The sequence below is a fragment of the Peromyscus eremicus genome, chromosome 4 (assembly GCF_949786415.1).
Source record: "Peromyscus eremicus chromosome 4, PerEre_H2_v1, whole genome shotgun sequence".
NCBI classification, from domain to species: domain Eukaryota; kingdom Metazoa; phylum Chordata; class Mammalia; order Rodentia; family Cricetidae; genus Peromyscus; species Peromyscus eremicus.
This window is the reverse complement of record NC_081419.1, coordinates 98,877,540-98,894,823: the sequence shown is the minus strand read 5'-3', so window position 1 is coordinate 98,894,823 and position 17,284 is coordinate 98,877,540. Positions and strand designations below refer to the sequence as shown.

Genomic DNA, 17,284 nt, shown 5'->3' with positions numbered 1-17,284 from the left:
GAATTCTTTAAAAGATAGTTCCTGGGCTGGAGAGATGGCTCAGTGGTTAAGAGCACTGACTGCTCTTCCAGAGGTCCTGAGTTCAATTCCCAGCAACCACATGGTGGCTCACAACCATCTGTAATGAGATCTGGTGCCATCTTCTGGCCTGCAGGGACACATGCAGGCAGAACACTGTATATAATAATAATAATAATAATAATAATAATAATAATAATAATAATAAAAAGATAGTTCCCAGGGGTGGAAACGAAGTGTACTCTTCTTCCATAGCCACGGAATTCCCAGTGAATGCCATCACAGCTGTGAGCAGTAACCTGCTATCCTATGTGTACACACTTGGGATTATGGCTGTTGAGTTAAGAAAAATTATCCACCTAGATTTTGCCTCTTTGTACTGTTCACTTTACACCCAAGCATCTTTTTGGAATCACGTATTTTGTGACCTTCACAATAGATCTGTCCAAAGTCCTGAGCCACTGTTAACACTGATTTCCATGATGGGTGTCTTCCTCCCCTGCCAAAGTACAGACACTCAACTAACTACTCATTCCCTCAACTTTTCTGTTTCTTAAACACACACAGATTCACTTAAAACCACATTTGGAAGACAACCTCAGATAACTTGAGTACCATTCTAAAGTCACTGACGTTCAAATGCATTGAATCAGAAAACATCTACCTGTGTAACTCAGCTCAGAATGCCACAGGGCAGTGAATGACCTTACCAGGTTCCTCACAGAGAAGCAGCAAGATAGGCAACAGTCTTAGTTTTTTGCTTTTCTGGTTTTCTTTTCTTCAGAAATAATTTAAGATATATTGCTGTGGATGCTGTGAATGTTTTACTCTGATTGATTGATAAATAAAACATTGATTGGCCAGTAGCCAGGCAGGAAGTATAGTGTAGGCAGGATAAGGAGAGAGGAGAATTCTGGGAAGTGGAAGGCTGAGTCAGGAGACGCTGCCAGCTGCTGCAATGAGGAGCAGGATGTAAAGTACTGGTAAGCCACGAGCCACATGGCAAGGTATAGATTTATAGAAATGGGTTAATTTAAGATATAAGAACTAGATAGCAAGAAGCCTGAGCCACATGACCATACAGTTATAAAAAATATAAGCATCTGTGTGTTTATTTGGGTCCGAGCAGCTGCAGGATTGGCAGGTGAGAGAGATTTGTCCTGACCGTGGGCCAGGCACGACCAGGAGATAACACCAGTTGCAATATATGGACTTTCCCATATTTTCTTATAGTAAGCAGAGGACTACTGGAGTTTATCATTTGGTCAATAGGCCATCAAGCTTCCACAGCTGTCCAGCCTGGGCCTGCATTCCTCACTGTGCACCAGAGAGAGTTTCTTCTCTGCATGTTGGAAAACACGTTCCTTCTTTCCCACTACGGCATAAGCATGCCATGGCCCTAAGAGGAGATGTGGCCACAGGCAGCAGGTAGAGCCAACGCTTGCCTTGTGAGCAGCTGGAAAAGGCACATGGGCATGCTCTGCTCACCGAGAAGCATGGGGCTGGCTTCCACACTGCTAACAGCTGGGGCTGTTCTGATTTCCTGGCAGCCTGTGTCAATGACACTTCCAAGTTAGAGATGAGGAAGTGTTGTGAATTCCTCATCTTTTATACTTTCCTTTGCCAGGTTTGGGTTTTGTTTGATTTTTTTCTACTTTGCTCTGCTCTTGTCCTCACTTACCTCACAGGACAAGAGAGCTGAGTGCTGGAAGCAACAGCTTTCTCAGCAGTGCAGTCACCAAGGGTGGCAAGGTGTGGCCTGATTTGGACCTGGGCATAACCGCAATTTGATAGGCTCTTTTAAAATACTGAGCTGAAGATGCTTGCATTGCATGTTAACTGCATCAAAGGCCCCAAAGAGACACATCATTATGTATCAAGAAAGGAACTAAAGTTAAAACAACCCCCCCAACTTTCTATGTGCTTATGTTCCATTGAAAGCCATTAGACATGAAGAACCACTGGGCTCCCTGAAATTCTGACATCCAACATGTTTTACTCACCTACACAAATAGCAACACCTATGTAGGCAACAGTGGTAATGAAAATGGCCAGCATGGTTCCTCTGGGGATGGCATCCTGGGGATCCTGTGAAAAATGGTGCAGAGGAGAAAGCAGAACTGAGTAATAAACAGAGTGCTAGTAGTTATTTTTGTATTTTCAAAATGTTAAACTATGCCTCCGAAGGCAAGCTCTCAAGAAACTATCCCACAAATGGCAAAGTGAACAGTCTTTGGACAGAGTATTTAGAATGAATAATGGAATATAAAACTTGGTGCTGCATATAAACTCACAGAGCCTGCACCAACCTGTACCAGATGGGATCCTAGAGCTGAAAGGAAAAGTGGACATATGCCCGCATCCCTAACCCAGAAGCTATTTCCAGTTGATAACCACCTACAAATGAGAAATTAGCTTTCTCCACAGGAGTCTCACTGGGGAAACAAACCACTCTTAAGGGTAGGCTCCATGTGCACCAGTAAATGGCCAACAGAAAATGAACTCGATGGCATCTTTGGAGGTTTTTGTCTCATGATAAGTCAGGTTTTTTTTTTTTTTTTTTTTTTGCCTTACCTGTCCTTTGCATGCATATATATATATATATATATATATATATATATATATATATATATAATGACTTCCAGTTTTGTGTTTTTATGGGATTCTTATGTGTGTGAACATGTGTATCTCCGTGTCTATACATGTTTCTTGTGCTTTTTCTTTGGCTCTTTTTCTTGCTTGGTTGTTTTGTCCTATATTTGCTTGTTTTTGTTTTATCTTATTGTAGTACATGTCATTTTATTATTATTCCTTAGGTGCCTGTTTGTTTTCTAAGGAAAGACAGAAAGGGAGGGATATAGATGGGAAGGTGGGGAGGAATTGGGACAAGCAAGGGGAGGGGAACTATAATCAGACTATATTATATAAAAAGATCTATTTTTAATAAAAAAAAAAAAGGAAAAGAGGAAAGTGGTTCTATTTTTTTTTTTTTTTTTTTTTTTTTTTTTTAGATAGGGTTTCTCTGTGTAGTTTTGGTGCCTGTCCTGGAACTCGCTCTGTAGACCAGGTTGGCCTTGAACTCACAGAGATCCATCTGGCTCTGCCTCCCAAGTGCTGGGATTAAAGGTGTGTGACACCACTGCCCAGCTGTGGCTCTATTTTTAATAAACAAATCCAACTGTTAAAACGAACAAGACCAGGGGCTGGAGAGATGGCTCAGAGGTTAAGAGCACTGACTGCTCTTCCAGAGGTCCTGAGTTCAATTCCCAGCAACCACATGGTGGCTCACAACCATCCGTAATGAGATCTGGTGCCCTCTTCTGGCCTGTAGTCATACATGCTGTATACATAATAAATAAATAAATCTTTTTTTTTTTAAAGGAACAAGACCAAACAAACAGAGATGTTGTAGAAGTAGAACAGACCTCTCTCTCTCTCTCTCTCTCTCTCTCTGAACTGTGAAGAAGTATCAGACACAGACATATCTGGCATGTTGATAATATCTGGGCATATGTATGTCTTATACTGAGCTTAGGCTTGCCTTTAATTAAAACAAAACAAAACAAAAATCACAGTTCTGGCTGAGCAAAAAGGATCATCTACTAAATTCTTCAGTCTCTAAATTCTTCATTTCCACAAGTAAGCTCAGTAAAGAGGTAAGGCCAACCCTATACCAGAAAATGAGCCTTTCTCTTGCTTATAAATGTACATGCATACATTGAATTGAATCCACATGATACTTAATTTACCATGTTATATCTGGTTTTGGAAGGGATTGGTAAATTATATCAAACTGACTTCCAAGCAGCATACTGGATTATAATTAATTCAATTTAAGAAATTATTAAACAGATACTTTGATGCATGATTTTCTTATACAGGCAGTTATCTGGCATTCAGAAAGAGTCAATAAATACTGAGCAGAGAAAAGTAGAATCCCAGTAGGCAGTGGTCTCCCGACTGGGAGACACAAGTCTCATCAATACAGGCAAATGAAGTTGGAACTTTTTTTTTTTAACTTAAATATGATGATCAAGTCCATTGAAAAGGTCACACTTGGTGAATGCAGACACAACCCAACCACTGGAAATCATGACTTAACCAAGCACACCTGCTCCACATGGGTGCATTGTAACCAGCTTTATGCAGCCACTAACCCATATGCTCCAATTCTTCTAGGAACGTCTGCATATCGGGATTTTGCTAGTACACATTTACCCAGCCTCTTCCTTCCATACTACTATCTCCAGAGCAAATGTGCAGGTGTGTGCAATACAACAGCTCCTGGGAGGGAGGGATATGAGGGCAGTGTGGCTGAAATGGGCCCTGCTTAATCTCATTCACACGATGTTTTACCTTTTATTTTATTGCTTAAGAATGTATTGGGAGCTGGAGGTAGCTCAGTAAAGTGTCTGCTGTGTAAGCATGAGGGTCTGAGGTCAATTCCTAGAATCCATGTTTAAAAAGAACACAAAAACAAAAGCAAGTGTGGGGCGCACTTATAATCCCAGCACTGGGGAGGTGAGAGAGGTGGATGCCTGGAGCTCACTGACCAGCCAGTCTAGCCTGGTTGATGACTCCCAGGTTCCAGTGAGACTATCACCAAACCAAACCAAACCAAACCAAACCAAGCCAAACCAAACCAAACCAAACCAAACCAAGCCAAACCAAACCAAACCAAGCCAAACCAAACCAAACCAAACCAAACCAAACCAAACCAAGCCAAACCAAACCAAACCAAACCAAACCAAACCAAACCAAACCAAACCAAACCGAGTGATGTGTGGAATGAGCTGATATTGACCTCTGGCCTTCACAAGCACTCAGGTATGTGTACCTCCCAACATGTGAAACACAGCCCCACAGAAGTTTCATGGGATCTGGGTGAAGTTGTAACCGACTGAACCGGAGCATAACAGGATAGGAGGTGGAGCGTGGAAGGCAGTCCTGTGACACAGACACAAAGATGGCTCTCCCTTGCAGCTGCCTCCTAAAAGCTCTAAAGCTGTGCCGTCCACCTTACATCAGGGTCACCTTGACTCTACGGCACTAACGGGTAACATATGATGTCAGTGTGTTGATGTATGAGCCTGTACTATAAGATCAGACCGAAACGGGAATGTTTAGTCTTGCTGCTGACAGAGGACGCTTGGGAATTTGGCTCATTCTTAGTTTTCACCCTCCTCCAGAATTAATCCCAAATCCAAGCTACTTCTCCTTTCCATCATTAAAAGTGCCCCCCCAGCCAGGACCGAATATAAGTAAGGAATCAATTAGGTTTCTGCTTCTTTGGGTCTAACAGCCACATCCTAATTTTGCATTTTAGAAGTATTTCCCAAATCTTCTCCTAGACCCCGATTTTCAGGACAGCTCCTGTCCTGCTATGGTTATTGCACTCGGAATGCTCAGGATAGGACTCTGTGCACCCATTATGCTGTTTCTGGTCACTCTTCCCTGCAGTGTGAGGAGCTGTCTTGAGAAGGAGTCTGAGTCTGGAAGCAGAATATTCATCTATATCTTCGTATATTGAATAAACAACATTTCCTAAATTAAACTGACTTGACTATTATTAATTATTATTATAATTATTTTGGTTTCACCCTCAGAGAGAAATCAAGTCTAGAGATACAGAAGTTTGCTTGCCATTGTCCAGAATATATCACCTTTGGGAGCTAACATGTTTGGCTACTCTGGCTTTTAACTATGCTCTGGTGTCCCAGATAATTTTACTTTTCACTTCCCTTTTTCCTGGGCCTATGGGCTGTTGGTTTCTCCATTTGCTGAACAGTTTCTCTGTCTGTCTGTCTGTCTGTCTGTCTGTCTGTCTCTCCTTTCTCCCTGCCTCCCTCCCTGAGTGCCCATGCTCCCCTGCACACTTCTTTAGATTTCTTGCCTCTCTTTACACCTACCTGGATGAATTCATCCATGCAGTAGCTTCCAGGCTTGCCCTCCTTACTGGAGCTCCAGACTCCCTTTGTTCCCCAGACTCTTGTGTTGTGATGTCCTGCTTCTGTTTCAACCCCATTAGCTAAGTCTGAAGCTCCTCTCCCTCATCTACTATGCCATGAAATCAATTCAATCAGGTGAAACCAGTGTTGGAGAATAGAATCAGATAGAACAGATGTGGAAACATCGGAAGGCATTGCATTTGGTTATGACCTATGATGCTTTTTTTTTTTTTTTCTTTTTTTTTTTGGTTTTTCGAGACAGGGTTTCTCTGTGTAGCTTTGCGCCTCTCCTGAAACTCACTTGGTAGCCCAGGCTGGCCTCGAACTCACAGAGATCTGCCTGGCTCTGCCTCCTGAGTGCTGGGATTAAAGGCGTGCGCCACCACCGCCCGGCCAATGCTTTCTTACTGTGCCTTGGGGTAAGAGAATTCTTTCCATCGCTCCTAACTCTAACAAAGGTCGTCTCCTGCACGGCCTTCATTCAGGCATTAGGTAAGATGAATTGACTAAGCACCTTGTTTTTAAGAAGTCTAAAGAAAGCATACGATTTTCCAATTTAAAAGCCTGTCTGTAGCTTCTGGGAGCTTACATCAGTGCGCTGATACTTTCTTCATTAGTGAGAAAACAGGAGTTCATAACTAAATTTCATTAAGCGAGGAGAGGAGCTGAAATGTTTTGCACAAGTTTATGACTTTCTGAGCTTTGACATGACCTCTCCCTGCCGCTGTCTGCTCAAGAATTTACCGTGGCAGTGTGGTTGCTAGCATACTGAATCTAAACACCTTAATTCACTCGCTCAGTCAGTATCTGTTGAGACCGTGCTATCTCTGAAGATACACAGTGAATAAGCCCAAAGGTCAAGTCCCCACTTCCACAGAGTTTGAGCCTCTACAGCCACTTCCTTTCCTGTGAAGAAGTGAAGCTCTCCAGCCTCACCAGGTTTTCTCTAGTTAATGGGCAAGAGACTCCCTGCTGTACTCAGGCTTCTCATGCCAGACTCTGCTCGCTTTGCTAATGCCGAGTTGGTTTTGTTTTTCCTCAAATGTCTTGTATTCTTAGTCATTATGATTTTTTTAAAGGAAAAGAATGATTCTGATAGTAAGTCACTAAAACATGTTCATTTTATTGAAAAATAACTTCCTGTGAATACACTCTGTTTTTGGATGCCACTGAATATGGGTTTTAGATTTATACTATATTATCAAGAGCCTAGATTTAAAATTAAAGGAGAGAGAGAGAGAGAGAGAGAGAGAGAGAGAGAGAGAGAGAGAGAGAGAACAACCAAGAAATCCTGCAGAAACCTTAACTCTTGAGTCTCTGGGACCTAAGTCATATTTGGTCTGTACAGCTTCTCATGCTACCAACAACTACAGTCCAGCCACAGGGCTACAAAGCAGAGGGAACTGCATACCTCCAGGTCTCCAGAGATGTTGGCACCAGCCAGGATCCCAGTGGCAGCTGGGAAAAAGATGGCAAAGACAGAGAAGAAGCCTTCACCCTTCGTGAAGCTTGGCCCAAAATTTTCCGCAAATATGGATGCTGAAATGCAAGCAAAGGGAACATCATCCTGTTGGGTTTTGCCACACTGTAGAAGCCTACATTCTTGACTTCTGTATTTCCAAATGGAAATAGAACCTTAGAATGGAAACAGACTTAACCCTAAACTGTTGGTTACTGTTCCCCAAGTACCAAGGAATCTATCATTTTAGATACACATTTAGGTCTTAGACCTCTAGATAGCTCTGTAAAGGTCATTAGAGACCACACTTACTTATTTTCTTTGAATACAGAAGAAATAGAAAAAAGGGATAAGGAATTCTCCTAGAAGGAAAAATTACTCTTCTCCAGTGGGGTCTTATTGGGCATACAAACCACACTTATAAGAGACCCCCATACCGAGCAGTGGCTGGTCAATACAAAACAAACCCAATGGTATTTTTGTGGACTTTTGTCTCATATTGCTTTGTTTGAATTTTTTTTTTTGTCTTACAGTTCTTTTGCTTGTATATTAAGGGTTTCTAATTTTGTGCTTTATGGGTTTCGTTTTTGTGTGAGTCTGTGTTTTTTGTTCTTTTTTTTTTTTTTATTCTGTTTGTTTACCTGTTTTGTAAGGAGAGAGAGAGAAAGAAAGGGCATGGAGTTGGGTGGGTGGGGTGATGGGTAGAATTGGATTAGGGAGGAGTTTCAGGGGAGGGAAAACTGTGATCAGAATATATTGTATGAAAAAAAGTTGAATTAAAACATATAAAAACAGCCAGGCAGTGGTGGCGCACGCCTTTAATCCCAGCACTCGGGAGGCAGAGCCAGGCGGATCTCTGTGAGTTTGAGGCCAGCCTGGGCTACCAAGTGAGTTCCAGGAAAAGGCACAAAGCTACACAGAGAAACCCTGTCTCGAAAAACCAAAAAAAAAAAAAAAAAACCCAAAAAAACAAAGAAACAAAACAGATTTTATATATATATTATATATATATTAAAATATTGCTAAGAAAAAATAGTTTTTGCAGGAGCACGTTAGCACTCTCACAAACATACTACACATTCCCCCTCATAACCGCATTCTCACATGTATGTATCTTTAAGCAACCTGCCTTTCCAGGCCTTTGAGAAACTCCAACAGACCTGTGGGAGGGAGGCTGCACTGTAAACTTGCTCCTAGTGTTCTAAGCTTTCTGCTCCTCCTCCCAGAGTTCCGGTCTTAGGTCCTTATACCAAATTCTCAGAGAACAAGATGGTGAGGTGCTTTGTCCATAGAGCAACACAGACCTACAGATTGTCACCAAATCACTTAAATGAAAAGATGGAAAGGAAGACAAAGAAGAAGAAACCATACAAAGAAAGGAATCTGGGAGGAGAAAAGGGGGAAAGAAATTTGGAAACATCAGAAGATGCAGAGTGAGGGAAAAGATAGAAAAGGAAGGACAGTAAAGCCCAAAGACAATAAAGGAACCACAGTAAAGATCTGGTTTTAAAAATGGGGAGGGGGTCACAGACGCTGATAGCTGAATACATAATGAAGCAAATGATACATATATATGTATATATATATGTATGTATATATATAGTTTGTTTGTTTTTTGAGATAGGGTTTCTTTGTGTAGTTTTGGTGCCTGTCCTGGATCTTGCTCTGTAGACCAGGCTAGCCTCCAACTCACAGAGATCCGTCTGGCTCTGCCTCCCGAGTGCTGGGATTAAAGGAATGCACCATGGCCACCCGGCTGCAAATGATATTTTTTTAAAACCTCAGCTGTGTATTGAGTAAGTTAGGGTAGAAAATAGGAAAGTAGAAGTGGACTGGGGAGACAAAAGTCAGCTTCACATGCTAAGATGTTACCACAAGGAAATACGTAAGTAATTCACCCATCCTTTCAAGTGTGTGTTTTGCCTTGTATATATGTATGTACACTGCATGCCTGCCTGGTGCCTACAGAGGCAAGAGGGTGTTGGGTCTCCTGGAACTGGAGTCACAGATGGTTGTGAGTTGCTGCGCAAGGCTGAGCAATCTCTCCAGTCCCCTAAGCCATACTGCTTGGAAGTCTGACAGTGACCTGCAGCAGGATAGGTCCCAGCAAGGCTGGATGCTACAAAGTCTCCCAGGAAGACATGAGGACTTGATTTGACGTAAGTGCTCAGCGGTGGCTGATTATTTTTCCCAGCTGCAGGTTCTATTCCTATTGTAGTATCTGTTCCTATTGTCTAGCCACTGAATGATAATCATTCAAGGATTTACAAGAGACCTTCTTATCTTCAACTGAAAAAGATTGACTTCTCAAAATTACTTTTAAATTTTGAATACTTTACATATTTCCTTTTCAAAGTTTCCTCAGTAAGTTGTCAGGATGAATCTAGGGGGAAATCTGAGAAGCAAACGGGATATGTGCAACCTGTTCAGCAGATAACCAAGAGTTGAAACACAACCATGGGTCTCCTGAATCCAACTCTAGGCCCTTTCCTGGACTACACTGAAGTTCTGGTGGCTGGAGATGGGTGAGTGAGGTAGCAAGGGGGAGAACAATGCAGACACAGGAACTGAGAAGCGACTGATTAGCCCCGCTTACCTTGGTAGTTGAAGAAGCCTCTGGATCTCTTCTCGTTGTTGGATGGGATGACCGTCCCAATGAAGAAGTTTGCAATGGCAATGAGAAGAATGACCAGGAGGATCACTTGAGCCTGAGACACCACAGGAACGGGGCCAAGTTAGAAGCAACAGCGATATGGACATTCTCACTGTACAGCTGAAGCTTAATATGTGGCCCTGCTCTCTGCTCAGGGCTTGAGGTGAGACCTGGGTTTCCACTGTTCAGTGCTGCTGGTCTGGACAACAGTTGTACATGAAGATGCATCAGCCTTGCTGCCTGTGTCACCACAGTGGCAGCAAGCAAAGTGACGCATGGCCCGATGACCTGGTACATAACCTCGAGTCTTGACCAGACTTGGTACTTGTCGAGGAATATTTGCTTACACCACGTGAAGATGTGTTGCTGTGATTGGTTTAATAAAAAACTGAATGGCCAATAGCTAGGCAGGAGAGAATAGGCGGGACTTCCGGGCAGAGAGAGGAACCCGAGATGAATCTAGGCACACGAGGGATGGCAGCGAGACACAAAAGAAGTCGGACATATGGTATAGGGGAGAGGTAACCAAGGCACGTGGCAATGTAGATTAATAAAAACAGGTTAATTTAAGTTATAAGAGCTAGTTGGGGACAAGCCTAAGCTAAGGCCAAGCTTTCATAATTAATACTAAGTCTCAATGTCATTATTTGTGAGTTGGCAGCCCAAGGGGAAGTCTGACTACAGCGACTGAGTTACGATGTCCACCTTGCATGTACTCATACCTTTTGCTGTAATGAAAGGATGACAGCTGTTCTTTGTGAATACAGTGTGCCTTTTGTTGTGATTAACTCAGGGCCTGGCCAGCACTTGTTACAGTGTTATTTAGAGACACCCACCTTCGCTTCCCACTCCATCCCAGCTACTGAGATTCCTAGCAGGATCACCACGGTGATGGAACCGATTATCCGGATGTCATTGGTTGGATCCACCATCATTGAGTCACTCTCCTGGGGGGAGGAAATCACTCAAGTGATTAGAGATAGCTCTTTGCATTCAGTAGTTTTTATAATATTCAACAAGAAGAAAAGATAGTGTACACAAATGCCTAGGGGCATATGGGATAATGAGAAAATAAGTATTTGTAAGTTCTGGAAGGCAAAAAATTCTAATTTTACTTTATCTGTGACATAGGCCTTTGATCGGCAAGGCTAGAGCTAGAAGGTTTAGAAATTCCTTCTAGTCACAGCTTCGGGAGATATTGCAGCACTAACTGAAAGTATGTATGTCCACACCTTTTCTGTTGTGCTTCCACAAAAGGACTAGCCACTTTCATGTGCCAAGGGGAATTTTAGAAGAATAAAAATGGGTGGTTTACAATATGAGTATTGGAAAATAAGTGTTGTTCAACTTAATAACAGAGAATACAAACTCAGTAATACATCTCTTGAAGAGAATATACTTTAAGAAATACACAATAGGCTCATTTATTCATATAATTTCCACATAGACATACTTTCACCAGCAGAACTCAGCTAGACCTTTAAGATGAGGAAGTTGAGGAGTTACCACACTGTGCAGGCTCTAAGAGCCTGTTCCCAGAACACTGGGTAGGGCACTTAGCTAAGAAAGGCCTCATTTTCTGGAGCAAGTTATCCTCATGTTTGACCTTTCTTCATCTTTGGAAACCTTGTGAGCAATCGTGGTGCGTCTACAGGAAATGATGCCTGCCTTCTATCTGAAGCTTCTTATTCTACACACTCTCCCCACATCCTTTTTATCTGATCTGCTCGGAACTCGTGTGAAATGCACGAAGCAGTGAATTAGCTCCTCTTTCCGCTTTAGAAAATAAGCCTCAGACGTCGAGGAAACTGGTCTAATGCCTCCCAAATGGTAGGATGAGAAGCTGAACTCAATGCTGGACCTTCTGACATTATGCCTGGGGCTCGCTCCTCCCTGATACTGAACTCTCCTCCTCGTATCTGGACATGAAACTATCCCCTAGGGCCCTGAAAAAGAAGGTTGAGTTACTTTGTGTATACAAAGAAGTACTTTCATTACCTTAAGGAGATCTACCACAGTCTCTGCAAACCCCACCACATACATAGCGACAGCCACTGCGTTGGCAAAAGCAAAGATCAAGCCTATAGACCCTCCGAACTCAGGCCCTAAGCTCCGGGAAATCAGGTAGTAGGCGCCACCTGCAACAAGAGAGCAGCGTGTGTCACTGGAGGAGATACCAAGATCTCCAGTCTCTAGAGTTAAACTCCAACTGTTAATCACCCAATAAGAATATTATGGATTCTTATTCATTTTATAAGTCCTGTGTCATCATAATGAGTACTGGTGGTCAGACCGAAAAGTACATGCCAATAAAATTCAATCTATTGAAACTTACAAGTTAGAATCCTGATTTAAATTAATAAATAATAACAATAAGCTCTACCCAAATGCTTTGTCTTTTAAAAAAATCATTAGAGTATCCAAGTAAATAATGTAATTAAAGTAAAGTTTTAGATTCAAAATTTCCAGAAACCAACAGACCAGGGTAGAAAATGAAATGGTAGAACTCTTCCTTTTCTAGTAATTATGGCACAAACCTGTTATCCTCGCCCTTTGGAGGTGGAGACAGGAGGATTAAGTCTTCAAGGTCATCCTCAGCTATAGTAAAATTGAGGCTAGCCTGGGCTACACAAAGCCCTGACTCAAAAGAACAAAGCAGTTGTTTTCTTTCTTTTTTTTTTTTTCTTTCTTTTTTTCTTTCTGACTTCCATTCTATCGCATGCAGTTTTCTGGTAGCTGATCTGTAAAACGAGCAGCTGTATCGAGGTGTGTGTTACCCATTCTGTAAAGCAGCCTCGTTTTCTGGCTTTAGCCTAATGAAGCTTGAATTCCCATGATAAGGATGTGGAGTGGAAAGAAAAGCAGGGGGAGGGCTGGGGACCGGTGTTCTTCCTTGAACACTAAAGAATAGCTTTGTGTATGTCCACCCATTTCGGTGACATGAAAACTGAGGTGGACCACTTCAGAACCTAGAGCAAGTGACTGACACTAGAGCAGTCTAGATAAGGGACAGAGACATTGCAATGACATCTTAGGTGGAGCTAGTCATGGGAGTCTGCGACTCAACATGGAACAAACTCAGAACAAAATCGCCTTTTGCAGAGGAGGAACTGTGCTCAGTATAGATAAGTTCTCAAAATGGAATTTAATCTGGTAGAGCAAATCCCTTAACTTTGCTCAACAAATTGGCTAGACAGTTACGTGGGCCTAACAGTCAAAACAAGAGACAGATGGGGCTAGAGAATTGACTCCACAGTTAGGAGCACTTGTTGTTCTTGCAGAGGACAAAGGTTCAATTCTCATCACCCATGTGATAGCTCAAGACCATATGTAATTCCAGTTCCAGTGGTTCTGATGCCCTCTTCTGACTGCCTCGGGGACTAGGCACACATAGGGTACATACACATAGATGCAGACAAAATACTCATGCACATAAAATAAAATAAATCTTTAAAATAGCAGTTAATAAAATATAAGCTGAGAGAGGAGATGTGTTATGGGTAGGGTGACCTTTTAGAAGGCCTTGAGTAGGGCTTAGGGGGGTGGGGAGCAGGAGTGGTACTCATGCTTGCTATCAAGGAATTGGGAAGGCTAAGACAAGTGGATTGTGGTGGACTCAAGGCCACTCTGGCTCTGCAGAGTAAGACGTTGTCTCAAAACACCAAAACCATGCTAGAGATGGCTCAGTGGCTGAGAGCGTGTATTGTTTTAGCAGAGGACCTGAGTTCCTAGCACCCAAGTCAAGGAGCTCACAACCACCTGTAACTCCACTGCCATCTTCTGACCTCCTTTAGCACCTGTACTGATGTACATACCCCCTGAGGCCCTTAGAACAGTGACAAACTTCATCTACTTTGTGTTCTACCCCAGCCTGCCTGCTCCTGAAAGCTTGACAGCAATTCATTGTTTCATTCATTTACTTTTTTAATTTTCTTTTTGTTGATGTTTTCCAATAGAAGCAGAGTGTTTGGGGAGAACCTGAAGGCTGGGTGCAGGAATGTTGGCTGTGTGGGAATTACCACTGTGAGGTGGGATGTTGGGGAGCACCCAGCCTGAGAGGACCAAGGAGGGAGCCAGTATAGCTCACCTGGTACTGGGAACCCAGTGGGAGTCATCACAGGAAATGGATCAAAGGAGCCCTTTCTCCAGGTATCTTCTTGTTTAATTGAGAAGAATTTTACCTTGTTATCTGAATTTTGCTTTGTTTTGTTTCAAGTCTTGGGGGTCAGTTAGCAACATAAAATCTTCACAACCAGTTATTAAACACCGCTGGACAGGAATGCAACCAGAGCTTATAATCACAAGTCAGTCAGTTGGCTTACCTCCTCGAACTACTCCATTTGTGCAAATAGCAGACATAGAAATACCTGTGAGTGTCGTCACTACTACGCTCAGGCCAATGATGATGACTCCCAGACCTGCAAAACCCCCAACAAAGGTGTTTGACTCCAGAAGGTAGAAAGATCACCATTACATCAGGAAGTATCGGTCACAGAAGGTCAGTCTCCCTGCAGAAACCTGAAATGTTCTGATTGGTCCCATTGCATGACCGTGTAGGAGGCACCTGAAATGCACTGTACTTTAAAACTGCAGCCATACTGAGGAGTCATTTCCCGACAAACACCAGCAAGAAGACTGATCTGGAAAATAAGAGCTTTTCCCAAGGACTCCGCACATCTGGAGCAGGACCTGTAACGTGCCAGGATGCTGTCAGCCGTGACCGGGGTGAACTTGGACTACACTCACCGTGCTGCTCTCTGCAATCGGCTCCTCCACACTTCCTTGTGCCCATCAGTAACCAAATATATAGAAACTTGTGCCTACCCGTAACACGTGATGAGCGTATTAGGTATCTTAGAGATTTTACCTCCACGAACAAACCCGTTTGTTGCTATTGCAGAAGTCGACAACCCAGTGATAGAAGTTACCATGGTGGAAAGAAGAATTATAAGAACTCCAAGACCTGTTAGCAATGAAAGACAGAAGATATTACATGGTACTCTTCTTCCTTGGACTCCCTACTCCTGCAACCTCTACTGCCTTTTCATTTAACTTTTCAGGTCCGTGCCTTGGGCCCCAGAGGGGTTTCTTTCCACGAAGATGGAGTCAGTATGCTGGCATAAAGATCAAGTCCAAGAAACACTCATTATGATGAAGGGTGGCATCCAAGAGTCAGCACAGTCTAAAGTGCAGCCCTGGGAAGGAAAAGCCGACTTCTGCTGATGTCCTGGGAGAGAAACTACCCGGGCTGTGAAAGAGGAAACATGACATTTGACCTTCTCTCTTGCTTGAGAGGAACCTGAATGAGAAAGTTGGGGATTTGACAAAGGTTAAACCCTTCTTCATTTTTCTTGCACCCCTTTGCCTGGGGGAGAAAAGAAACCAACTCGCATTACCTTTGAAAACACCCCGGAAAGGTCAGCAGTGAGCTGCTGGAAACTGTGTTGCCTTTACCTTACAAATGATGATGTGACTCACAACTTTAATTACCTCCTCTGACATATCCATTTGTGGCGATAGCAGAGGTGGATAAACCAGTGATGGCTGTCACTGTCACGGCTAAGCCGATGATAATCACACCGAGACCTCAGTCGAGAGAGGAAAAACAAGTGCGATTAAACGGTGGAACAGCTCATGGGGTCATTTACATAAAAGCAAACACATCTGGGTAGTCATTGAATTTAACAAGCTGGCCAGGAAATCATCATTCAGGTACTAAGAGATTCAAGATCTGGGATGTGCAGAGCTGTGCTGCCCCGAAGTGAACAACTCAGACCGGTCAAAATGTAGGATGAACCTGGTCTTTGATGAAGTTCTACACAGCCCTCAGCTGTTAGTATAAATGAAGGTTATTCTGACTTTCCAGTTAAATGTCTTCATTAGCAGATTGTTCATTAGGTAGGTGGGTAAATCGGACAGAACCAAATTTAGGTACACTAACTTATTTGCTGTGTGTCTTCAGAATTGACTTATTTTCTGATACCCACATGGCAGTTAGATTAGAAGGAGTGGATGTGTGAAGTTGCTGTCACAGTGCACGGAGGGCAGGACTCACTGGTGGCACTCTATCAGTGTAACCACAGCACTCATAAATACTGGTGTTTATGGAAAGCCTTCTGCATATCTAGCTGTGTGATCAGCAGTGCGAGAAATGCCAGGTGTAAATACAGCAGGATGAGAAAGCCACCCTTGAGGATACTGTGGTTCAGAAGGGCGGTGATTATGAGGAGAAACTGATAAAGGGTGAAATTCAAAGGAAAGGCTTGTACACTTTTAGTTTCAAGAAACTCACAGCAGGTGTGTGTCTGTGTGTGTGTGTATGTGTGTGTGTGTGTGTGTGTGTGTGTGTGTGTGTGTGTGATTTAGGCAGGCATAGAATGTACTAGAATATATCACTGTGGTATAAGGAATTTTTTTAAGCTACACAAGTGAACATAAAACGAGCAGTCACAAGGACAGCTCTCGGCTTTTCTATTTGCCCAGGTCAGGGACACGCATGTGTGAATGTGTCCATGCTTTCATTATCTGGAGGACTGATGCTCACACACAGAGACAAGGGCAGAGCCTTATCAGCCTGTAGAAGATTCCTCAGGAATCCAGCAAGCCTTCCAGACCAGTCCTTGTCTTCTAGCAAATTTCTCTATTTATTTTCCTTCCCACAATTGGCCACCCTAGAAACTCAAATTCCCTTCTCTTTGTCTAGTGGCTTTCCTGCACTTTCCTTGTTCTTTTGTTAAGGTGATGTCCAAGTGTTCTGACCACCCCTCTGAATCACCACCCGCCACAGAGTCCTCCGTGTGTGTGCACAATACATGAACAAACACGTTCTTTTGTTACCCTGATGTCTGACAGTCTAAAGCATGAGGTCACAGGCTATGAACACAAGATAGACAAAGGAAATATATCTTCCCCCGTCTCCCCAGCCACCATAACACTCTCGCCAAAGAAGCTGATACAGAATTCAGGGAGATTATGGCGAGTTCAGTGACTCAGTGTTTTACTCTGTGTTGTTGAGCATTCTCCCACACATAAAGTAGTCATTCCCACTTTACCACCCCTGCCGTGGACCCTTAGAGTGGAGGCTGTAAGAAGCAGTCACACTAAATATTTTGTGCTACAGAGACACCCCGAGGAGCATCACTTCTCCTGTGTGTGGCCTTGGGTGCTGGTGCCGTGAAAGGTGGTTTATTCCAAGCCTTTACACAT

At 43.0% G+C, this 17,284-nt stretch overlaps 1 protein-coding gene across 3 annotated transcripts in view; it reads right to left on the bottom strand.

Annotated features, from left to right (window-relative positions):
* The window catches only part of Slc12a1 (solute carrier family 12 member 1), an 82,497-nt gene that overhangs the window by 52,663 nt on the left and 12,550 nt on the right, over window positions 1-17,284 (bottom strand). Inside the window, exons 4-9 of one of the 3 annotated variants that reach the window (XM_059261297.1) lie at window positions 15,569-15,664; window positions 12,077-12,216; window positions 10,915-11,025; window positions 10,022-10,133; window positions 7,378-7,505; window positions 2,022-2,106 (exon numbers count right to left, since the gene is read on the bottom strand). In XM_059261297.1, coding sequence (XP_059117280.1) covers window positions 2,022-2,106; window positions 7,378-7,505; window positions 10,022-10,133; window positions 10,915-11,025; window positions 12,077-12,216; window positions 15,569-15,664 — 672 coding nt within the window. Of the gene's footprint in view, window positions 1-2,021; window positions 2,107-7,377; window positions 7,506-10,021; window positions 10,134-10,914; window positions 11,026-12,076; window positions 12,217-14,400; window positions 14,497-14,945; window positions 15,042-15,568; window positions 15,665-17,284 lie in introns of all 3 variants that reach the window. The other 2 variants (XM_059261298.1, XM_059261296.1) reach the window with 2 other exon arrangements.